The 22,180-nt window shown below is 39.7% G+C and overlaps 1 protein-coding gene across 5 annotated transcripts in view; it reads left to right on the top strand.

Annotated features, from left to right (window-relative positions):
* Positions 1 to 22,180, top strand: part of nckap5l (NCK-associated protein 5-like) — a 31,926-nt gene that overhangs the window by 1,808 nt on the left and 7,938 nt on the right. Inside the window, exons 1-7 of one of the 5 annotated variants that reach the window (XM_065285791.2) lie at positions 5,806 to 6,059; positions 17,077 to 17,205; positions 17,276 to 17,344; positions 17,508 to 17,546; positions 17,682 to 17,801; positions 18,132 to 18,221; positions 18,524 to 21,597. In XM_065285791.2, coding sequence (XP_065141863.1) covers positions 17,086 to 17,205; positions 17,276 to 17,344; positions 17,508 to 17,546; positions 17,682 to 17,801; positions 18,132 to 18,221; positions 18,524 to 21,597 — 3,512 coding nt within the window. In that variant the 5' untranslated portion in view covers positions 5,806 to 6,059; positions 17,077 to 17,085. Of the gene's footprint in view, positions 1 to 5,805; positions 6,060 to 12,616; positions 12,939 to 13,254; positions 13,408 to 17,076; positions 17,206 to 17,275; positions 17,345 to 17,507; positions 17,547 to 17,681; positions 17,802 to 18,131; positions 18,222 to 18,523; positions 21,598 to 22,180 lie in introns of those variants that run through there. The other 4 variants (XM_065285792.2, XM_065285790.1, XM_065285794.1 and 1 more) reach the window with 4 other exon arrangements.

The following is a 22,180-nucleotide window of genomic DNA, read 5'->3' as shown; positions in this document are numbered from 1 at the left end:
AGTGAGCTCAAAAATCCATTTCAACACATTACGACTCCCACATGGCCAGGAGTTGTTACTCTGTGTTGTAGCCTGCGAACAGTGCTGTTCGTTGTTTTTCCAGGTTGTGGTTCATGATGTTATTTTATGGATCGGAGCCCAGAATGGTTGGGGGAGATTTTTCTGGCCACCTGATCCTAATACAGGGCAGAGGCTCGGATCAGCTGCTATTACAGGAGCTGGATTTCAGATTCAATGTGCGGAGGTCTTAATTTTAGTTGTTGAGCGGCTTATGTCTTCTAATTGTTATTTTGCATTTCTACACACCACGCACAATTGAGGAACTAACTTACAAGGTAGAGAAGTGACCCCTTCCCTAAATCTAAATTTGTTGACTGGTGTTTTCACTTCATTTTGTGGTTTTGGTCCGAGGTATAACATTTTATTTTTGCCCGTGTGTGATTTTCGGTAGTCTCGCATTGGAGTGAGTAAATGTAAGCCATTGTTACAGCAGCATCTTGCTTGTCAACATAAAAGGCTGGAAAGGCTGATGGGTCACTGTTGGCACAAAGCATGTTTAAATTCCCTCAAGACACACAGGCGCTCATTTTACTCATGCTGTGTTGGGTCGGCCATGTCTGTTATCAGTTTTTCCCCTTGGTGCGTTGCCCCCTGCTCTCCGGCAAACAGTTACCATGGTTATGGATTGGGGGATCATATAAGCATGTAGAAACTCATCAATTACTCCGGGATGCTGGAAAAATATGCCGCGTACACAGCGGGGGAGTTGGTTGCCATCTCCGCAAGACATTACTACTGTTTTCACAAACAGTGCAGATATTTGGACCATGGCAATTACTCTTTTTTTTTTTTTTTTTTTTCTGCAGCCTTTGTTTCAGTTTTGGGGTTCTGTGTACGCTCGAAGACAGTGAGGCTTTCTAGCATATCCATTTATGCTGTGTTTTGCACACTTTATGTATATATTATTACAGTGGGCTTGTCAAACATTCCTGTTAACTTCCTGTATACTTAGTTCTTCGACAGTAACAGTATCTTTCACATCGAACAGTGGCGCTTAGAGAACCCGTCAGCTGGGACGTACCGAAAGAAGTGCACCGGTGCAAACCATTTGGATTTATTTTGCTTCGCATTCACACTGCGCAAAAAAAATCCGAAGCAAACATTTGCTTTGGTTTCTCACAGTGCGGCAGTCTTTGGCTGCAACAAACATTCAATTCATACTTTTACTCGGAAATATGCTTAGGAATGTGGCCTTAATCAATTCAAGCAAACCAGGTCAATGGCACATCCTGTTTGGGGAGAGAGGGGATAAATGTCCACGATTTGGTTGGGCCGCGGTGAGAGTCAAACAAGCCTCGTGGTGAACGGTTTAGAGTGGGGCATTTATACAGCACCATACATTTGATATGGCAGGGGTCCCTTTTTCTGGCACAAAGAGGCTACAGTCATGGACCCCTTTGAAAAGCCAAGCCACCCTGTTTGAAAAAGGGCAAAAAGTGCCCTCATGCTTTCATTTTCCTTTTTTGTCCCGAAATGAAAGCTTTGGTGGTTTAGGATCTTGTGACCTTTAGCCCGTTAATTACGCCAAAGTATTCCCCCGAGAGGCTTACCAAAGCTGATGTATGTTATGTTTATGTTAACTATGCAACCTACCATGCTAGCAGGTCACTTCTTTCCACCCTCGCGGTCTGCTTTTAGGGAAATTTCGGCAGTCTGTTATCATGGTAGCTCTTTTGAGTGGCAGAAAACGCATATTTATACAGCCCAGACGGATTAATCAGAAACGGAAATAAAGAGCTAGCATGCACGCAGAACGCTTTAATGCGGCTTAAATACGGATTTTTGCGTTTCTAAGTGGACTGTGGTCACGTTGACCTGAACAAAAGAGTGAAGGTAGGGAGTTAAAATGACTGCATCGGCCCAGCTGGAAGGTGCCGGAGGGCATTTGCTTTAAGCCACGACGCCTGGTGTCCAGATGTTTAGTGGCTGTGTCCATGTTCACTGGCTCTGCAGTCTGCTGAAGGCCAGGCTTCACTGCGTTTTACTGCAGTACCGGCACGGGGACACCAGCTCACATGCCCGCCTTTTAACCAAGCGTATAGCCCACTGTTTTACTATGCAAAGTTGTTTATTTTACAACGAAAGAACATTTTTCCAGGATTGTTAAAGATGTAGCTTAGTTTATCATTGGAGGAACGTAATCTGATATTCTCCTCCCCCTAGTTTTTATTTTTTGTAAGCGTAGCCAATACAGTAGCCGGCGTGACATTTTAGTCAAGGTGGTAACCATGGATACAAGATTATTCGCCTTGGTTTTACCAGATGTCCTTGTGCAATAAACGCAGCATAAGACTTGCGTGTTTTTGACCTCCAAGTCAAATATGCTTTGTCAAGCAGTTTTGTTTTTACAGTTCATACTCGGTGCACGGTTTATTTGGAACGAAATAATTTAGGGTTCACACATTCCCAGTTAACAAATAGGTTTTATGCCATAAGGTAAGTGTAATACGATTGGTTTATTACAAAAGATGTCCGTGTTAAATTTGGTGTTTACCACTGCATCATTTTTATATCAGGACCAGACTCATGATGTTAAAGACTGGCCGGTTTAGCACAGTGGTCTACTGCCGCTCCCTCACCCCCCGCCCCAGACTAGTGTCACATTTCTAAAAGGTGGATCAACCCCTCCACCTCACATGGAGTTCAGCACATTACCGCCCATTAAGCTGTCTCACTCTCAATGGGGCTTTTTTGCCATGAGCCTGATTTATTCTCTTAATCCCGAGTCACCCAAATGCTTTGTCATTGACCAACTGCTGGCAAATGGAAGTGGAACACACACAAGCAAACGTCTAGGCCAATATACTGTATATAGAGCTAGACATAAACAAATAATGTGTGTGTTTATGTGTGCATATATATATAGATGAGAAAAGCACTATCCTATAATTCATTTACCCTGAAATCCTAAGTATATCTCCCTCTTGAATGTTTCATCAGCGTCATCATCTACCACACAGAATCCAAATGTTCATAACAATCTCGATCAAATTTCAACGTCATTACAGTGATGTAACGCTCCCAATATCCACTTCCAAACGTTGCCAATTCAAGCTTAAATTAACTTGAAATGTAATTGCCTGTGTTGCTCCCTTTGAGATGTTCTAATTGGGTCAAATGTCCAGCTGTGTTTAAGGAGCAGAATTGTTACAAGCATGTTAATGTCACTTGGCACCTGGGGCTTACCGACGCTTTCAAGTGTGCTCCGGTTTGCATGTCATTGCTGAGTAGTGAATTGGCAACACATTGCTAACACAAAACGTGATGACAACCCCCAATATGAACTCCCTGCTCTACATACGTGACATTTAAGACCAACGTGTCACATTGTACCTCATTGTGGTTCTGTATCATTGTGTGTAAAACCGTAAGTCTATCCGTCTCGGTGTTTAGAGAGGTGAAAGTGGAGTTTAAGGGATCACAATGGCCTTTTGTCTTGAATGTTCCCAGCCCCTTGACTCCAAGACGACATGCGACCCCCTTGCATTTGGTTTATTTCATCTAATTTAGTCACCTCATGTGAAGACGCTAACATGGCAGAGGTGGAAATCCACCTACAGGCATCCACATATGAATTAGCGGGGCATGATCTGAGGCTCATTCACATTCAGGGACAAGGTTTTTAGCCATTTGCCCTTGTATACCACCCCTGTAGACATAACACTGAAGAGATATTATTTAGATAAGAGTTGAGTGCTTACAAGAATTTATTGTTTTGGCAATGGAAATTATTTTTTTTATTATGAGAAGATTAAGATGAGAATCATCTTTGAGATTGAAGAGAGTCAGAATAGAGAAGTTACGAGTGTGTCCGACCCAATTTAGGTCACGTTTACATGACTACGTTTTCAACCAAAACGTTTGCTTGCATAACAACTGCGTTTTGGGGTCTTGAAAATACTTTTGAAAATAGGCTTCAAAGTACACGTTTTTGAAAATGACACAGCTATCTTTTTGATTTAAATGATAAAAACTAGAATATGTGAAAATGGTGACGTAAGCTAATGCGTATTACCCGTTCAGTCTGCACTTTTGCGCAACAGTGGTGGTTTAAAGGATTGTGTTTGTGCTATTCAAGATATTGAGTTTATTTACACTTCTCCAACAAAATTCTTTAGGGATTGTTTAACAACCTTGTGGTGTTTGCAAAATTTTCAGTAAACAAATTAAAACCTTTTTCATGTTTAGTACAATCGTTGTACCTTAAAGGTATATTTTACTATTTAAGCTTAAGCAAGGTTCAGTGAGCATGACCACAGGAGTACTTGAAGAGTTTGGTTCCAAATGCGATAAATGCCATTTAAAAATAAAAATTGTCACCATGGTCAGTATTATAAAGTCAATTCTTAATTTTACGCAAAATCTGAAATCCGTGTTATTCTGTCATCTTTTTTCCCTTTCTTCCAAAAACTCGATAAACGCCAGTCCTCCTTCTCTGCAGAATGCAATAAATCCGCTCCTCAAATCACAGCGCACCATTCCACACATTGTAAACAACAATGGCGGCGCTTGAATACACACAGAATCCTAGTTTTCCTCATCTACTTTGTACTTTGTGATCAATAAACAAACAAAAACAAAATAATACTTTTGATGGCAAAACTGTGGTGGGGAAGAAACGTCAGTTACTGAGGCAACGGAAACAAGCAACAGCCGGCATTTTTCTCCCAACAGCATCAATCTTCTGTCATGCTAACAAATTGACCCCAGGGGATCTTATGAAAAAATGTTCATTATTTTACTCGAAGTCAAGGCAAATCGAGCAGGACCAAAACATTTTACAGCTGATTGCTGTCAAAAAAATTCATCGACGACATCCCAAGGATGACAGCAGCAATGACAGTGTTCTTTATAAGTGTTTTGATTAATGCCATTAATATTTATTTTTTTAATCTGTGTATACCCCTAGTCAACTAAATGAATATAACATGGCAAAAATTAATGCACATTTATATATTGACTCAAAAGATTTATAACATTTTGAAAAATAATCTTTGAAAATCAAATTAGGATTTGAATTTTTAATGTTATTATAACCTAAAGATGCTATGTGAAAGTTTGTAACAGAAAATGATGGTTTTCATCTTGTCACTTTCTTGGTATAGAAAACACATTTTTACCGAAATTAGTCAAAATAGATTTATTGCGTTTTGGAACCAAACTCTTCATTTAGTATGTAGGCCAGGAAAGGTATTGCAATTTGTTGCATTGCGCATGCGGTGAACGCTTGTGTACGCATACAAGTCAAACAAAGTATTCTCTGCAAGGCTGTGCGTACGTCCATGCATGAGTCTATTTGGGCCTTTAGTCACAATTATAACAGCCTTTGCATGTATTTGTGACCTAACATCTATAATAATCTATCTTCATCAGTTATCCAGGTCAGTTTGTGGTCATGCAGCTATATTGACCGCCACAGCCTCTGCAGTCTCAATCCAATCAGTGCAAGTCTGATAAAGTAGTCCAATCCTCTTAGAAAAGAAGCTCTCGCTCCTTGACGGGAGCTGAGTTGCCTGGGTAACTCCATTTTCTCCTCGTGCTCATTGGGATTTCGGCCTCTTCCCTCATCTTTGTTTGGGGTGCGGCGTTGTCTTGCTTGAAATATAACCCTCTCGATTTTATGGCTTCGCCGGCAGTTGTAGGGTTAATGTTTAGCTGCAGCCGTTGGAGGAGGGAGAGATACTCAGAGGAGAGGTAGGGGGCTGGCCCACAGCTGTTGTAGTAGGCTGGGTCTATTGGGGTAGGATGCCTGCCTCACACTCCCGTGAACAATGGGAGGACATGGAGGCCGCTGCAGACGCTACAGACAGTTTCCTCACACTTACCTTAGGACAGCCGATCTAGTTCCCTGAGTCCTGTATGCTCGCAAAGGAAGGGAGATTCCTGACAATTCGCCTCTGTCGCAAGGCCATTTTTTGGTGGCACTGTGCTTCTGTGCTTCACGTTTGCCTTGCATGGGTTGCACTAAAACGCCTGGGATGCTCTGACTGGAATTAAAGGTAATTTTATGCATAACTACCCTTGCAACACAAACCTTGTTTTTGCACAAAGGCTCCATTTTGTGTGTACGTTAGTGACTTTTTTAAGTATGTGATATATTTTGTGATCCGATGGAAATATCAGATGTGGCTTGATATCATAAAGTATACGTTTATCTCTTGCGGGCAGTTGTTTTTTCATTTTTATTAAACTTGCTGCAGTTGTACATGCATGCTATAAAATTTGCACGGCAGTCAGTGCGACATTTATTGTAGGTAGGTCATCGTGGTATTGATTTGCATCATTTCCATATGTTAAGCATGCACAACCTTTTACTTAAACCAGGTTAAATGAATAAAGAGTTTACTTGTTTTTAAAAACAGGATGTCATTTTTAAACCAAAACACTAAAGTCTTACATTTCAGTTATATCTGGGTTAGAGAAGCAGTTGCATGTTAAAATGTTAATGCTCACATATGTCTGCTTGAACCGGATCAGCAACAACACGCGTTTATCTTTCTGATGTCTGACAGATTCATTGTTTGGGTGCGAGTGATTCACCTTATTTCTTGCAGTTGGCTTTGAGTTAAATATGGTAAAGTTCATACGTTTCCCACATCAAAACAGTCCTTGAACAAGCAATAGCTTTTGAGATGTTTGGTAGCTCATGCTCTAGTTGGGAACGTAAAAAAGGAGATAATATATATCATCCAGACATAACCCACATAGGTGCACCGCTGCGTAAAGAACAACAATAATGCATGAGTTTGCAGATGGCTGCATGCTAACTTTGCTCAAAGCCACAGAGAAACATGGCTTACCTTTCATGTTTGGAGCAAAATGGAGGACTACACAGTCCATAAAATTTTGGGGCCCTGCTGTCAAGAGTGTGACCGATGCAGTGTGCGGAAAAAAAAATCTTAATCTTTAAAGCACATAAAAAATTGAAATGCAGATGCATAAGCTGCATTATTAAAGATTGTATATATTTAATGGCACATTAAGGAATAGGAGCTGCCTCACTTACATCAAACAGTCTTTATCGCCAAAATAATTGACATCAAAGAGAAAAACTAATGCCCTTAGGGATTTGCCTGAAGGTCTGCGTGTGTGTTTGCTTTTCTGAATGTAGGCATCATCTGCTTTCTGCATTCATCGTAACTCATTAATTCATTGCATTTGCAAAGAGTTTATTTTCTCTTAAAGCCTGATTGATCATTTTATCTGCTCGTAAATCATGCGCAAAGATCAATAATTGGGTTATGAAGGTGTCTGTGGGCTCTGTGCCCATTGTGCAGGGTGTGAATAATCAGAGAGCGTCTGAGCCGGTGCCTATTGGCTGCTTCCTAATAACTCCTCGAGTGTGGGGGATGTAGGCGGAGCTCGCAGCACATTTTGGGATCCCAGTGAGCCCTACTTCTGTTTGATTGCCTTCACACTGGCTTTATTCCACCCTTCTAAGCCATTCAGGACCTCCCCCAACATCCACTACCCCTTTTTATCTATGCTCGTGTAAATCCGTATTTGCATTTTTCAAGATATCATTCTTAACTGTATGAAATCCCCCAAGAAAAGGAATCATAGGCACCAATTCCACGTCTCCCAATTCATTTGTGTATTCATTAATGCCTTATCAGTGACCTAAACAGCTGAAGCTTGTGATTTTTGCATACAAACCAAATCAAAGGACAAGTATAGATTGTATAGAAAAGAATATAGAAATGTACTAATCAACGGATTGACTCTCGGCTTTGTCCATTTAGCCACATTAAAATGTATTTTTCCGTCTGCCACCCATTCTGTTACTGTAATAATTGGTAAAGTGTATAATTCATTGGATGGCATGTGATTGTTATTTGTCTTTTTTTGGTTGTGAGGCTCTTATGTGGTGCATTTTGCAGAGAGGCAATAAAATGGATGCCTGAATCTTTGAGACGGATAAAGAATGTCAGCCTGTGCACTTTAAAGTCCAAGACTACTACATCCATCTCCCTGATTGAATCGTCACTCTGTGGCTTAATGGGTTGAGACTTACGTTAGCATTGCAAAGCTCATGGGTTTAAGGGGAACCCACATGCTGCTAAAAGAAATGTATAAATTGAATGCAGTGTATGTGCACTCTGCCAAATGCATAAATGTCATGTTAATGTAGTCTACAGTTTCCTTTAACTCATTTAAGCAAGTTGTTTGCCAATCTTAAGGAAAACTCAGTCATTTCCCTTTACGTTGTCAGATAAAAGTGTCGCTTCTATGTTTGATATGTCTAGTAAAACAGACAGTGGCCTCTTGTGTCTGACTCTGCCATGCTTTGTGAGATTCGCGTCTGCAGAGCGAAGCTTTGATTTCTAGTCTTAGTCACATTCAGCAGACTTCTCCTTTGGGCATCATACCAAGCCAGTGACTCAGAAGTATGGGGGAATATAGGTCTTACCAGACCTCTGTGTTTTAATGCAGTAGTCCCTCAGAAGCTTAGCTTCAATAAATGTACTGCTTTACAGACAAATGAGTTTGGGGCCCTGTTTAGGGTATGCCACAATGCTTTATTGCTATGTTTACTATACAGCAAATCCCTGGATTTAAGGGGCTGGCATTGTAGCAGAGCACCGCCAAGATTCTTGTTGGCATGGGTGCTTGTTTGCCTCCGTTTTTGCGTGTCAAGAAAACTGGCTCCATAACATGATAGTACTGTATGTAGAGCAAAAAATATACACCCCCCTAGAAAAAAAAGTGAAAACAGGGGTTTCTGAAATTCTTGAATATTTGGTTCTGCCCTTGATATATATATATATATGCTTTCCAACCCTAAAGGTTCAAGTATCATTATCAGTTGATGTTGTTTGATGTGTGATTTTTATTTTTGTATAAATTCAAGCTTCTTTACCTACAACAATTTTCTATCATTGGTTGATATATTTTTTTATTTAATTGTATTGAATTATTAAGAATAAACCTGAAATATGTTCAATATACTGGATTACCTTAAAAAACTGAATGGGTTAACCTGTTCACGGTAAAAAAAATCATTGTGAGTTCATGCCTATGAAAACAAATACTAGCCCCTGGCGTATTTACGTTTTTGCATTTGGCAAACACTTTATTCAAAGTGACTTCCAGTGCATTCAAGCTATTAATTTATTCAGTAAAGCCCTTTTCACGTAGAGGTTCTGGAAAATAAACTGATAAATCCCAGGATCGTTTGATTTTGGTGCATTTACACTACAGTTATATTCTGGAATATATATGTGCGACTTGTGACATTAAAGCTCCCGTTCTTTCCGTGTTTTTGAAGCTTTGATTGTGTTTATAGTGGGCAATATAACATGTGTTCATGTTTCACGTGTAAAAAAACGCTGTATTTTTCACACAATTTACTTATCTGTATAGCGCTGTTTTCACTGTCCTCAAAACGGGCTGATGTCTTCCTTGTTCTGTGAAGTCCCTCCTTCAGAAATACCTAACGAGTTCTGATTGTGTAGTTTGTTTAGTGTGTTGTGATTCGATAGCAGCTTTGCTTAGCAGAGCCGTTTGAGCCAAAGCAAAAGCTGATGTATTCATGTGGGTGGAGTTTAGTCAATGAACTGTTTTACTGACGTCATTAAAGCAGGAAGTAGAGGGCTGCAGTCCAAACCGGCCATTCGCTGTAGGCTTTTAAAGAGGAATTCTATTAAAGAAAATATATCGCCTGGCAGTGAACTTTGAACTTTATCATTTAACAGGTATTATTTATGCTATTATAGCAACATTACACACTAACAAGGGTTTAAAAAAATGGGATCAGGAAGAACGTGACCTTTAAGGTGTGAGTGTAATGTAATTTTTCGTGCATTTGGTGGAATATTTTTTGTAGCGTGAAGTTTCCTTACAGGGATGCATAACGATTAAACACGATTTATCTATAGCAGAATAAAAGTTTTTGTTTACATCATATGCTGTATGTGTGTGAACTGTGTATAATAACTTTGTATAGATAAATGCACACACATGCATATACATTTAAGAAATTTTTACATTTAAATTTGTATATTTAGGTATAATTTATATTATAATAAATACTTAATATATAAATATATTTTTTTTCTTAAAATTATACATGCATGTGTGCATTTTTATATATACATAATTATTATACACAGTTCAAACACACACATATGATGTAAACAAAAACGTTTATTATGCTATAGATTAATCGCGATTAATCGTTATGCATCCATATTTCTTGATCTTTAGGGCGATTTATAGTCGTGCGTAGGTCCTACGGCGTAGGTTCCGCGTCGGTTTTCATTTATACTTGTGCGTCGCCGTCCACGTCGACGTGCAAACACACGCGAAACCGCTGGTTGGCAGTAATCATGCGTGTAACCACAGTAGCAGCAGAAGTCGTCACAGAAGAAGAAGCTAACCAAGTTAACCCACAAACGAAGAAGAAATAGCAACTTGTTGTGTATAATTTGAGAAGACCAGCAATGATGGAAGTAAATAAACAGCGACTTATGTTGCAGTTTGAGTTAAATCACTCCTCAACTTGGCTCATCTTTGTTTTCACCGTCTCAAACGGAAATACCTATGACGCCGTTTTTTTACCTGACGGGAGGGGTTCTGGTGGACCAATCACAGAGCTTGCGGTCCGCGTAGAGCCGACGCGCTGTTAGAAATTTTGTGAGGTGCGCGTCAGGCTACGCAGAGCTACGCACAGGCTACGGATAGCTACGGCGTAGGACCTACGCACGACTATAAATCGCCCTTTAGTCTTCTCTCTCTAGAATCCACGCTTGTGCAATTTTTTTTATTTCAATCATAAGCTGGCGCTTCACAAACCATTCAATTAAGTTGGCAAACGATCTCAGCTTTAGCGTGGATAGTAAGTAGCTTCCTGGTCTCTGCATCATCTTTTTCATTGACATTTTTTTCGTGAACGTTGATCTGCATTAAAAACCCCAAAGAAATGCACGATAACTATATTTATATATATATTTGCAACGACACACACGTCATCACTACAACACACATTGTTCATGCCTTTCCTTCACACAGGCTGCGTTCCGGGACTGATCTCGGCAATGTTCTGGGTCCCCATTCCTGCATCGATTCCAGGAAAACAGAAGGCAATTTTATGGGAATTTTATGTTTGTTCTCTAGGATTCGAACCCATGACTGCTGCTAACACAATACTCTACATACTGAGCTATAGAAACAACACATGCCCCGTTTGGCAATCACTGATATATTTTATAGTAAAATACACAAAATGTAGTTTTTCAAATGTGAGTGAAAGTTAGAGACCAGCATGAATCCAATATGATTGTGTGCTCCAGTTAATATTTAATGATCCATTTAATCCGCATAAGATCCCATTACTAATCTAGGTGGATTGTCACACGTGTCCAGCAAAGAGCAACATGATTCCCACAATGGGTCAGTATAAAGCGCAAACATTAAGTTTAGAGCCTGATGCAAACTGATGCTAATCTGCTTAGGTCCTTATAAGAGCACAGGGGATTAGTCTTGTTCCACTTAGGACGTGAGAACAGAGTACTTCAGTGTGTTAGTAATGATTTAACTGTAGGTATGGCTAATGCTTGCGTAGTTGTGCGATGATCACAGCAAAATGTAAGTCATATTTTGAATTCCTAGCTGTCATTTCTAATCATTTGACATTCATGATGTGTCTAAAAGACATTTACTAAATAATAGGTCAGTGGGTTTTTACCTGATCCTGAAGGCACCATAGTGAGGTGTAGAGGAATAACTTGGTCATGCCTTGTACTAACACACCTTATTGAGGAGTGCCAACCAGTTGTGTGGTTAGACCAGGTGTGGTAGTTCAGGACGGAAACTAAGAATGTCTGTTTATTTCATGTGGAGATGAAATGAAATGGTCTAGACGTGTTGTTTAAATTGAGGGCTTCTGTCAGGTTGTGCTTTTAGGTATTGATGCAAGGTTGGAGAAGCCATTACTTTCTCAAGACTGAGAAAAAGTGGTTTATTTATAAAGACTGTAGGCCCTCTGTTATTTTATCAAACATATAAAGCTACATCACTTTTGAGGAATGTTGGATGTCTGTAAAGCTTTCTGTAGACTTCAAAAAAAAGTATAGTAGCTGTAAAGGGGAATTTCTCATAAAGACTGACAGGACAGATCTTTGCTAGCAGTCATCGCTGTATTTGATTATACAACCCTAAGTATTATCTTAAAGATAAAAATACGCTTCTGAGGCTGTATTTCACCAGAATCGGCTTACCCATTAATTTTTCAACGCTCACCAGTGATTCATAGATGAAAGGGAAAGATGATCGAGGCTTTTGGTGGATCTCTTGAGGTTGAGGGTGACCCAACCCTAGCCAACAGCAATCGGAAAACAATCATTAGCAGCGCAGTTAAATGAAACAAAGTCATGAAATGGTTCTGGCTGATCCAGAATTATTACAAATGTGAACAAAATTTATTACTGTCTTGTCATCGCGTAATTACCATGGTGTGGTTAGATTTTGCTTCCTTAAAGGGCGTCATCCTTAATATTGTCTTTTTGGCAGAAACAAATTAAATTGTCAGACAGACACAAATGAAAATTGAGCATGGCACAGTGATTTCAGAGGGATTTTTTTTGTTTGCTTGAGAAATGAAACAGGAGTACCAACCAGGAATACCAGTTATTTTTGCCCCTCCAGCTATATGCAGACCAAAGAAGGATATCACATAAACTTGCTATTTACACATTTAAATATACTATGGTTTTATGCCTAAGAGCACATTTACACCTGGTATTAAGATGTGTTTTGGTCGATCGGATCACAAGTGGACGAGAGAGACAAATTCCCGTTCACACCTGATGTTTTAATCCATCTTTTTTGTCCACTTTCGACCGCTTCTGGCCTGATTACTTCGAGGGGACGGTCTATGGGTGAGTCCTTCTGTTTTTACTACAACACAAACTCACGAGTGGGATAAATGACAGGTTTAAGTTGACACGCACTTATATTATGTGAGAGTACGGCTGCTTGTGTTGTGAGTAAACATGCTTCACATGTTTTGTACATGTATACGTAAGGGCTCAGATATTTGAGAGATAAGCTCACGCAACTTTCACACGCTCGTGAAATGAAACAAAAATTAAAGAGGCGGAGTGCGGCCATAGGCGGTGTTTTGTGGGTGTTCAAACACATTTAACCACATTAGCGTAGCAATCCGGTCGAATGTGTTTTCGACTACGTCTGAATGTGGTCGAAAGTGGACAAGTTAAAAAGTTTCACACACCGTTTACACCTGTATTAGCGCCGTCCACTTGTGATCCGATCTACTAAAAAGCATCTTATTCCCAGATGTAATCCTAAGGGCCTAAGGCTTTGGATTTTTACAATATACATTTCTTGGTGAGTTTTTGGCTTTTATACTTGAGTATTTTTCCAGCGTTTAAAACTGAACAAAATAACCAGACCTTTTTAAATGTATTACAGGATAGCTCTCGGATATTTTTCCTCACGGGCTATGTAACATGTCTTAAAATGCAAGCTTAAGTATACTTCAAATAGTAATTTTTGTATAATTAAAACTGTAAAATGACTAAATTCATATTTTTATTTAAAGGGAACATTTCACCAGAATTTTTTTTCCCGATACGATACAATATATTTTGAATTACATTTTGGTTCAGAATTTAATAACAACATTATTATTATTATTATTATTATTTTCTGTTTATTGTACATTGTGACAATTTATTAGCTTTTGGGGTAACTTGTAGAAATACTTCAAATTAAGTTAGTACTTATGTTTTTTCAAAGCAGTTTTTTAAAGATAGTGGCTTAGTCTAGGCATTAAATTTGTCTCTTATTTAATTATTCTATATCTTTGAATATATGTATAAACATGCAGTCAGATTTAATACTATTTATTAGAAATGAATGTGATACCTATAGTTTAGTAGCTCTGTATCTCTTCTCTAGACGTACACTTTTCACATGCAGCTCTTTGTTGTGTTTTTTCTCTAATGCATTAGTACCGTATTATAAGAAAGTGGCTAATACAGCCCTTTGCATTAGTATAGGCTAAGATATCTGCGCTTTCATACTGAACTCATTGATTTTAAATAAGCAAGCGCATGAGAGCGCGAGAGAGAACGTGAGGCGGACACAGAAATTGAAAGTATACCCTGCTTACCTTTCACTCTACATATTCCGCGGGTCACATGCGTCGTTTCCATATGGATCACAGATAAACAGCGATTCGTCACACTACTTTCAAAGTGCATTCAAATTGATACTGAAGGTGCTGTATCGATGTGTGGATCATCAGGCGTTCATGCCGATTTATCGTTGCAGCGATATTTTGAACACAGCACTAGTCCACAGAATATGTATGTGACATTTTTTTGCTCAAAACACCATATAGATAATTTATTATAGCATGTTAAAATGGACACATTGTAGAAGTGAGCAAAATGTGCCGTGGGCAAAAAAATGCAAATGAGCTGATCTCTGCACTAAATGGTTGTGACATGGTTGGATAGTGCAGATTAGGAGTGGTATTGTCCCCTTCTGACATCACAAGGGGAGTCAAATTTCAGTGACCTATTTTTCACATGCTTGCAGAGAATGGTTTATCAAAACTAAGTTACTAGGTTTTTCTTTCTTACATTTTCTAAGCACCAGGGACCCAAATATAGCACTTAAACATGAAAAAGTCAGATTTTCATGATATGTCCCCTTTAAAATGTGGCACATTGGCTGCCAAATATTTTAGGGGTAACATTCACAGCTTTTTTAAGGGTTTTGAAGAGTGTAGATGTTTTGGATAAGATAAAATACAGCTAAATGTGCTTCAGTTATATAGTACAGATTCTGTCCCATGTCTCTATGAATAGAGTTTATCATGTGAAAGGATCCTCCTGGCACTGCAGTGCTCTACAAGAGCTTGCAATTGTATAGAGTAGCCTCGAGCTTGCGTTAGTGCCATCCTTTACTGTTAAAACAGAGCAGTGTTCTCTGACCCTCCGCACCCTGTCAGCCCTCTGGCCCCAGAAAGCTTTGTATTCATTTACTTCCAGATATGGAGTTTCCATTTAAACTATTCACTCGCAAAGAGTCTGGCGTCTATACATAGGCTTGGCACATAAGTGAGCACATAAAATGCTTAGAGGATCAATTATAAATGAGTCCCATGAACATGCATATTGATTTTTAGATTCAGTTTGGCAATGATAGTCCATTCGTCAACTACATCCGGTGTTCACTTTGAAGGTCACATTTGTGGTATAGTGCATTGGTGGGAAGGGGTGGATGAAAGGATTCTACTGGAAATTTGATGCATTATAATTCATTAGCATTTAAGAAAGTTTCTAGGTGGTCTAAGCTTTTAAAATATATGTGTCCAGGTCTGTGAAATCCAGGTTAATGTCTCATAATTTAAAAATGAGATTAGAAGAATCACGTTTGATTTCACTCATTGATTTCACATTGATTTAAACATTTGACATGACCTTACTCAGTCAATTTTAAAGATATCAAAGGATAAAATCTCTATCAAATGATTTGATAATAACAATAACTATTTATATGTCAGTCATTCCAGACTTTTTTGTTTTGGGCAGTGAGGCTATTCTACACTGTAGGAACCCCGCCATACAAATATCTGCCTAAAAACCACACAGTGATTTGCTAAGCTGGTTTAACTTTAAATCTGACATGTGAGAATGATACTGCATCTAGTTCACATGCCTCAATACTACTCCTCCTAAGTTTAAGTGCAGGTCAGGAAGAACCAGATTTGTGACCCGGTCAGTAAGTCAGTAGGTCGCATGACGATAGGAATCCTCCGGTGTCTTCTAACCTCTTCTGTCTAATCCTCTCTGAGGACAATGTTAATGTAAACTAGATCTAGGACACTAGATTTGTTTTTACAGTCCCAACTGTCTTAGTCTTTACAATAAGATACAAAGGCGGTTCAGCTTGTCAGGTACAAAAGATTGTTTAGAAAGCTGGTATACAACTTGCTCAGTCAGTTGTGGTTTAAGTGTATAAGGGTTTAAAACTAAGAATAGTTATTTTAAAGTGTGAATAGTTATTCCCAAACATTGCCATTGTCTGCCATAATTGTTGAAACAGATCCTGCCCCAAATTCATGCTCATTGGGTCATGCTGTTTGGTATGTGTAAAACGGCAATATTTTGATAGCTTTAACACTTTCCCAGTGTATCGAACTATAAATGGTTTGCTTATAGTTATATCTGCATATTGTTTTTGGGATACCAGAACATGCTTTAAAGGAAAATTCCACTTAAAAAAAAAATGTATGCTCATTTCCCAGCTCCCCTAGAGTTAACAATTTTGATTTTTACAGTTTTGGAATCCATCCAGCCAATCTCTGGGTCTGGTGGTACCAGTTTTAGCATAGCTTAGCATAATCCATTGTATCTGACTAGACCATTAGCATTGTTCTCAAAATTAACCAAAGACTTTTGATAATTTTCCTATTTAAAACTTGACTCTTCTGTAGTTAGATCGTGTACTAAGACCGACGGAAAATTAAAAGTTGCGATTTTCTAGGCTGATACGATAAGGAACTATACTCTCGTACCAAGGGACTATTTTCAGGCACTGCGTAATATCATTGCACCTGCTGCAGCAATGGTACGGCAGCAAAGTCCTTGATTATTACACCGGAATGAAAGAATAGTTCCTAATCGTATCGGCCTAGAAAATCTTAACTTTTAATTTTCTGTTGTTCTAGGTACACAATGTATTAGATTCAGTGGATTATGCTAAGCTATGCTAAAAGTGGTAGCACCAGACACGGAGATCAGCTGAATGGATTCCAAAATGGTAAAAAGGATATTTTTAACTTTAGGGGAGCTGGAAAATTTCCTTTTTTTCAAAAAAGTGGAGTGTCACTTTGACAGACAAATATTTATGTAGATCCACTTTAGGAATGGCACTATGAATAACTTTTCCATTTATGCATTGTTGGACAATTTTATCCAAAGTGCCTTTAAGCGGATGTCCAAGAATAGTCCAATAAACAAACATATTTGTCTTCTTTGTCAGGTATAAACAATGTCGGAAGAGGCCCAAAATCGAGTGGATGAGGACTTTGAGTCTGAGGAGGGGGATCTTGAGTCCTATCTAGAGGAAGAGAGTAGCAGTGAGCTTCTGGAGAGAGTGAAGGAACTTCAGGTAAGTGTTTATTTCCGTTTGATTTCTGTCTCGTCTTGACTTTGTGTTTAACTGTTCCTGTTTTGTTTAGGCTGAGAATTCTGCTCTTTCCCTGGCAAATGAGAGTCAGAGAGAAGCATATGAGCGATGCCTGGATGAGGTGAGTTTTGATTGACAGGATAAATATTGTTTTCTGCATTTAGTATATATAATAAAGATTTGCAACGGATTTGGCTAATGCAGAGAGCTGAGTAGTTTTCTAATTTGTGGTTTTAGGATTACAAAAATATTTTAATGTTTAAATTCCTGTGTTTTGTTTTAAGGTGGCCAACCATGTTGTCCAAGCCTTGCTCAATCAAAAGGTAAAAAGCAGTGTATTTTATGCATCATAGCGTATTCAATTCCTTGGACCTTGTGTAATAATTCAGTTTGGCATACAAAGAATTCAGATAACTTTGACAGCCTTACAATAAAATGCAAAATTTATTTCATTTTAGGATCTGAGAGAGGAATGCATTAAGCTGAAAATGCGGGTGTTTGATTTGGAGAGGCAGAACCGAACCCTGTGTGAACTCCTACAGGAGAAATTACACAGTCAGTCATGTGTACACCAGCAGGTAACTGATTATACGTATGATTAAAAATATCATAACAGAAATCATGCATGGTGCTATTCATGTTGTTTTTTAAATGCTGTGTTTTTCGCAAAGCATTCTTCAAACCCCACAGGGATGTCCTATTACATTTGTTTGCAAACTAAAAGAAAATTGCTCAATTAACATTTTCCTGTTTAATTTATAAGTCTGTTTGTGCAGCAATTGTTTATGTGACTAAAAGGAATTTAAAGGGAACAAAAGTGCCCTTGTTGTGCATTGTGTTGTATATAATCCAATAACTGATTCATATAACAAGATGCTTAAAGCTAACACGATTGTGTTTTATCAAAGCAGCCAGGACCCTGTTTGGACCACATCGGCGAGCTGCAACACAGTGAATCTAACAAACTGATAGAGGCTCAGAGAAATCCACAGGCAAAGGTAAAATCTATACACAATAAGAATGCAAAGCATCAATTTTTGTTAAATCTTTTATGGGCAGTTTCCCAAACAGGGTTTAGACTAATCCAGGATTAGGCCTATATTATGACATTTAAGTAGTTTACCCTACAAAAACAAAACAATGCAGGTGTGCATCTTCAGACAAAAAAATGTCACTGATGGGTCAGTGTAAGATGTTTTTAAATTAAGGCAGTTAAAAAATGCGTTTCAGTCTGGGACAAGGATAAGCCCTGTCCGGGACACCGCCCCTATAAGTAATAATATGTAATTATGTTTTTTAGGGACCCAGTGAATGTGCACAAAATTACATACCTGATACCCAGGGTTCATCCACTTCCATGGAGGCCATGTCTCCATTCTTGAAAAAGAAAGCACACATCTTGGAAGTCCTCCGCAAGCTTGAAGAAACAGATCCGCTTCGGTACCATCGTTCCTCTGGCATTCCGTCAATCTGTGACTACAGCCAGGCTCTTGCCTCTAAGGAGGCCGTTTTAGCCTGCAGAGACAGTTCGTCCAGGTGCAATGCACCCAAAGCACATTGTTCCCATTCCTGTCCAGATGTTTGCACACATCAGCATTTGAATGGAGGAGAGCACAGCAATGTAAAGTGTGGTAGTTGTAGCACATGCCTGATGCTGTCCAATAAAGACTCTGTGAGCTTAGCGAAGAGTAGTCACAACTGTTGCACTTCATCACCTATCACTATTGATAACCTCAATCTGTCTCGGCCTGATTTTCAGGAGAATACGGACTTGCAGAGCCTTGTGAAGCCTGTTGCAGGTACAAGTGAACTGTTTGTAAATAGAACATCTGCTGACCTGTCTGCTCTTTCAGCGGAACAAGGTCCATCTATAGATTCCCACCAATCAGAAGCTCCTGATTCATGCTCGCGTTTGTCAGTCTCAGAAAGGGATCAGACTAGAGCAGTTTCTGATCATATTTCAGTCGACACAAGAGACAAGAATAGGTTATCTGATGTTCTGCTCGAGTCTATGTCAAACAGGTCTAGTGGCAGCACTTGCAATGACACAATTTGTGACGACAGCATAATTGACGTGGACTCTAATCTGAAGCACTTAAACGCTGTAGTGCCACAGAGACTTGAGAAGGACCATGGTAGTGAAGAGCTTGCAGTGAAAGATGACACGGACTACGTATCCGGTTCAAAGCTGCCTACTCTTGGACTCAAAGACAATTTACAGAATGCACACTGTGTGATGGAAAGCAATGAAATGGTTCACAAAGGTCTGTTATTTTCTCCCAATGAAAATCACACCGCCTCAAAAGTGTTAGATGACATCTCGGCTCCCGTGAAAGACAGCACCCCATCCGATCCTCAGACCTGTAGATCAAAACTTGCGGTTAGCCCAAGTCAAGTTTCCTGCCTTAGAGAGGTCAAGGCCTCACCCTCCAAACTGCTCAAATTCCTAAAGATACCCACTCTTAACGAACGTACCGCAGTACCTAATCCACCTCGTCTCAGTCCTCAGTTGACGCGTAGCTCAAAGATTCCTTGCCGAAGCAACAACTATGAGGTTCACCAGTCGCCTGTAGCCACGCGAAAGGCCACCACAACAGAGAGGCAAAGACAGCTGCCTGCTTCTAAATCAGAGTCTCAATCTGCGCCAACATCTCCACCCCAGCCCGAAGATGTTCCCACACCGCTGACAAAAGAACTGAGCTGTGGTATACCTAAAACCAGTCGCGTAGCCAAACCTACACAAAGTTCTCACGTTCAGAGGACCCCTCAAAAAATACCACATTATGAAAATGTCTCGGATCTCTCCAAAACATGTAGTACAGATGTATCCCAGTTACTCGGAGAAGTGAGCTCTTCTCTTCGCAATTCCAGCCCTGGTAGTGAAGGGGTAAAAGTGAAGCAGTCGAAATTTGCTATGGAAAGGCCGACAAATCTCAAGCAGAAAGATGTCTCGCCAGAATCAGATTTTTCAGATCAAGAGGACAGCTCGGAGAGCCCAGTCTGGCATAAGCAAGTTCGGAGTCTACCTACTCAGTCAACATCCCAGAAAGTTCAAAGTGGGATCAGCACGCGGTCCAGAAGCCAAGAAAAAAGCGAAATTGATGCTGATCCACAAAACAGAGAATCACCTTTCAAAAGGAACGATCCACCTCCTGTTCCTAAAAAATCAGGGATTGGAAGGCATTCGGGTGAATCGAGCCATTCGTTTAAAGAAAGGTTGGCTGCCCTTGGTAAATTGAGAAACCCGGAGGAATCAACAGCTTGTCCCCAGCTTGCAGAAAAGAAAGAGGTTCAGTCCACAGCTAGTATAGTAGCACATCCCCAAGAAAAAATCAAAACTGCTGACAAAAATTCCGATTGTAAATCAGGAGAGTATAGACTTCCGAAAAATACAGAAACCAATGATGAAAAATCATATCATTCAGGTTATCTTGATGGTGCTGTCTCCAAACAACAAGGGTCCTTTCAGCATGGCGAGCAAGTGGTCAAGTCTCTTCCCTCTAGCACGTTAGTCTCTAAACTTGAACACGAATCTCCCAGAACATTCATAGCCAAGCAAGAGAGCCCAAAATCGAAGATGCATCCACCATCTGCCAATTTGGAGGCTGCACAGGCTTTGCGCACCTATGTTAAAAATACAACGCCACATAGCCTTTCATATAATGGAAAAAATATCAGTGGTAGCCCCAATAAAATACAGCTTAAGTCACCAACCAAAACTGTGCCACCTTCTATGAACCGAGATGGGAAACCTACCCAGGAGTTTCAGAGGTACATGTCAAAATCTGAAGACAGGAGCCATCTCAGGGCCAATAAGAAGAAGAATTCCTACGGAGAGAGTCTTCCTCCTCCACCACCAAGGCCAGTAGAAGTAGCAGAAGAAAAGAGACACTCTGTCCCCAGTCTACAGTCTTCTATTGAACAGAAGGTCATGAAAGGCATTGAGGAAAACATGCTGAAATTGCAGGAACAAGATAAAGGGCAAATGGTTGAGGTCAAGCAAAAGGCTTCCAACGGAATCGCTAGCTGGTTTGGCCTGAGAAAGAGTAAGCTGCCGGCTCTTAGCCGAAAACCAGAATCATCAAAAGTTAAAGATGACAAGAGAGAATGGAAACTCAATATATCGTCTAAGGATTCCAAGGGGGCTGCTAGAAAACCAGAGGGTGAGAGCTTAAACATTTCTATGCTGATCGAGAAGGCCGAGGGCTTACATAAAGCTCTTGAAGAGGAGCGGGCTTATGTGAATGGAGTGGCTTTGGACCGACAAGGAAAAGGACATTCCTGCGAGGTGGTGATGGATCAGGCCCAAGGACAGCTGTCTGTGATGTACAGAGGAGTGCCGTCTGACAACTTCATGCAACAACTGCTGAACCGGTTAGTACAGAACAACATAAAGAAATTATGCTTTGTATCAGGGATGCACCAACTTTCTGTGCCGATACCGATATACAATTACTTGGAATACAGATAGATGACCCTGTCCTGTCGGTTTCATCTTGGGATTTTATTTTTAAGACCGGTCAAGACCACAACTGCGGGAATTATACTAAATTGCTGGTCCATTGTTTGATTTATGTGTTATTATCATTATTGTGATTGGATGAAAAAAGTTTTTTGCCTTTAAACTCAATCATTGGCTTATTTCTTATTTGATTTCTCAGCTAAATCTGTCAACAAATTAATACAAAAGCCCACAATATCCAAGATGTAATTCCATCCATTATTTGATGGTTTTGGTCTTGTCTCTGTCTTAACTGTCTTTGGTCTCAGTCTTGGTCTCAACACCCTCTGATCTGGGTCTCGGTCTCGGTTTAGGTGGTCTCGACTACAACGCTGGTTGGAATAAATGCTTTTATCTGCCAACACCGAATATAGGCCCATATATCAGTGCATCCTTACTTTGTATAAACTGAAAATGTATGAAAGTCATTACAGATACAAATTTTAAAAACAGGGA

This window comes from Paramisgurnus dabryanus, chromosome 21, assembly GCF_030506205.2.
Source record: "Paramisgurnus dabryanus chromosome 21, PD_genome_1.1, whole genome shotgun sequence".
Taxonomy (NCBI): Eukaryota; Metazoa; Chordata; class Actinopteri; order Cypriniformes; family Cobitidae; genus Paramisgurnus; species Paramisgurnus dabryanus.
This window is presented reverse-complemented; position numbering and strand designations above follow the sequence as displayed.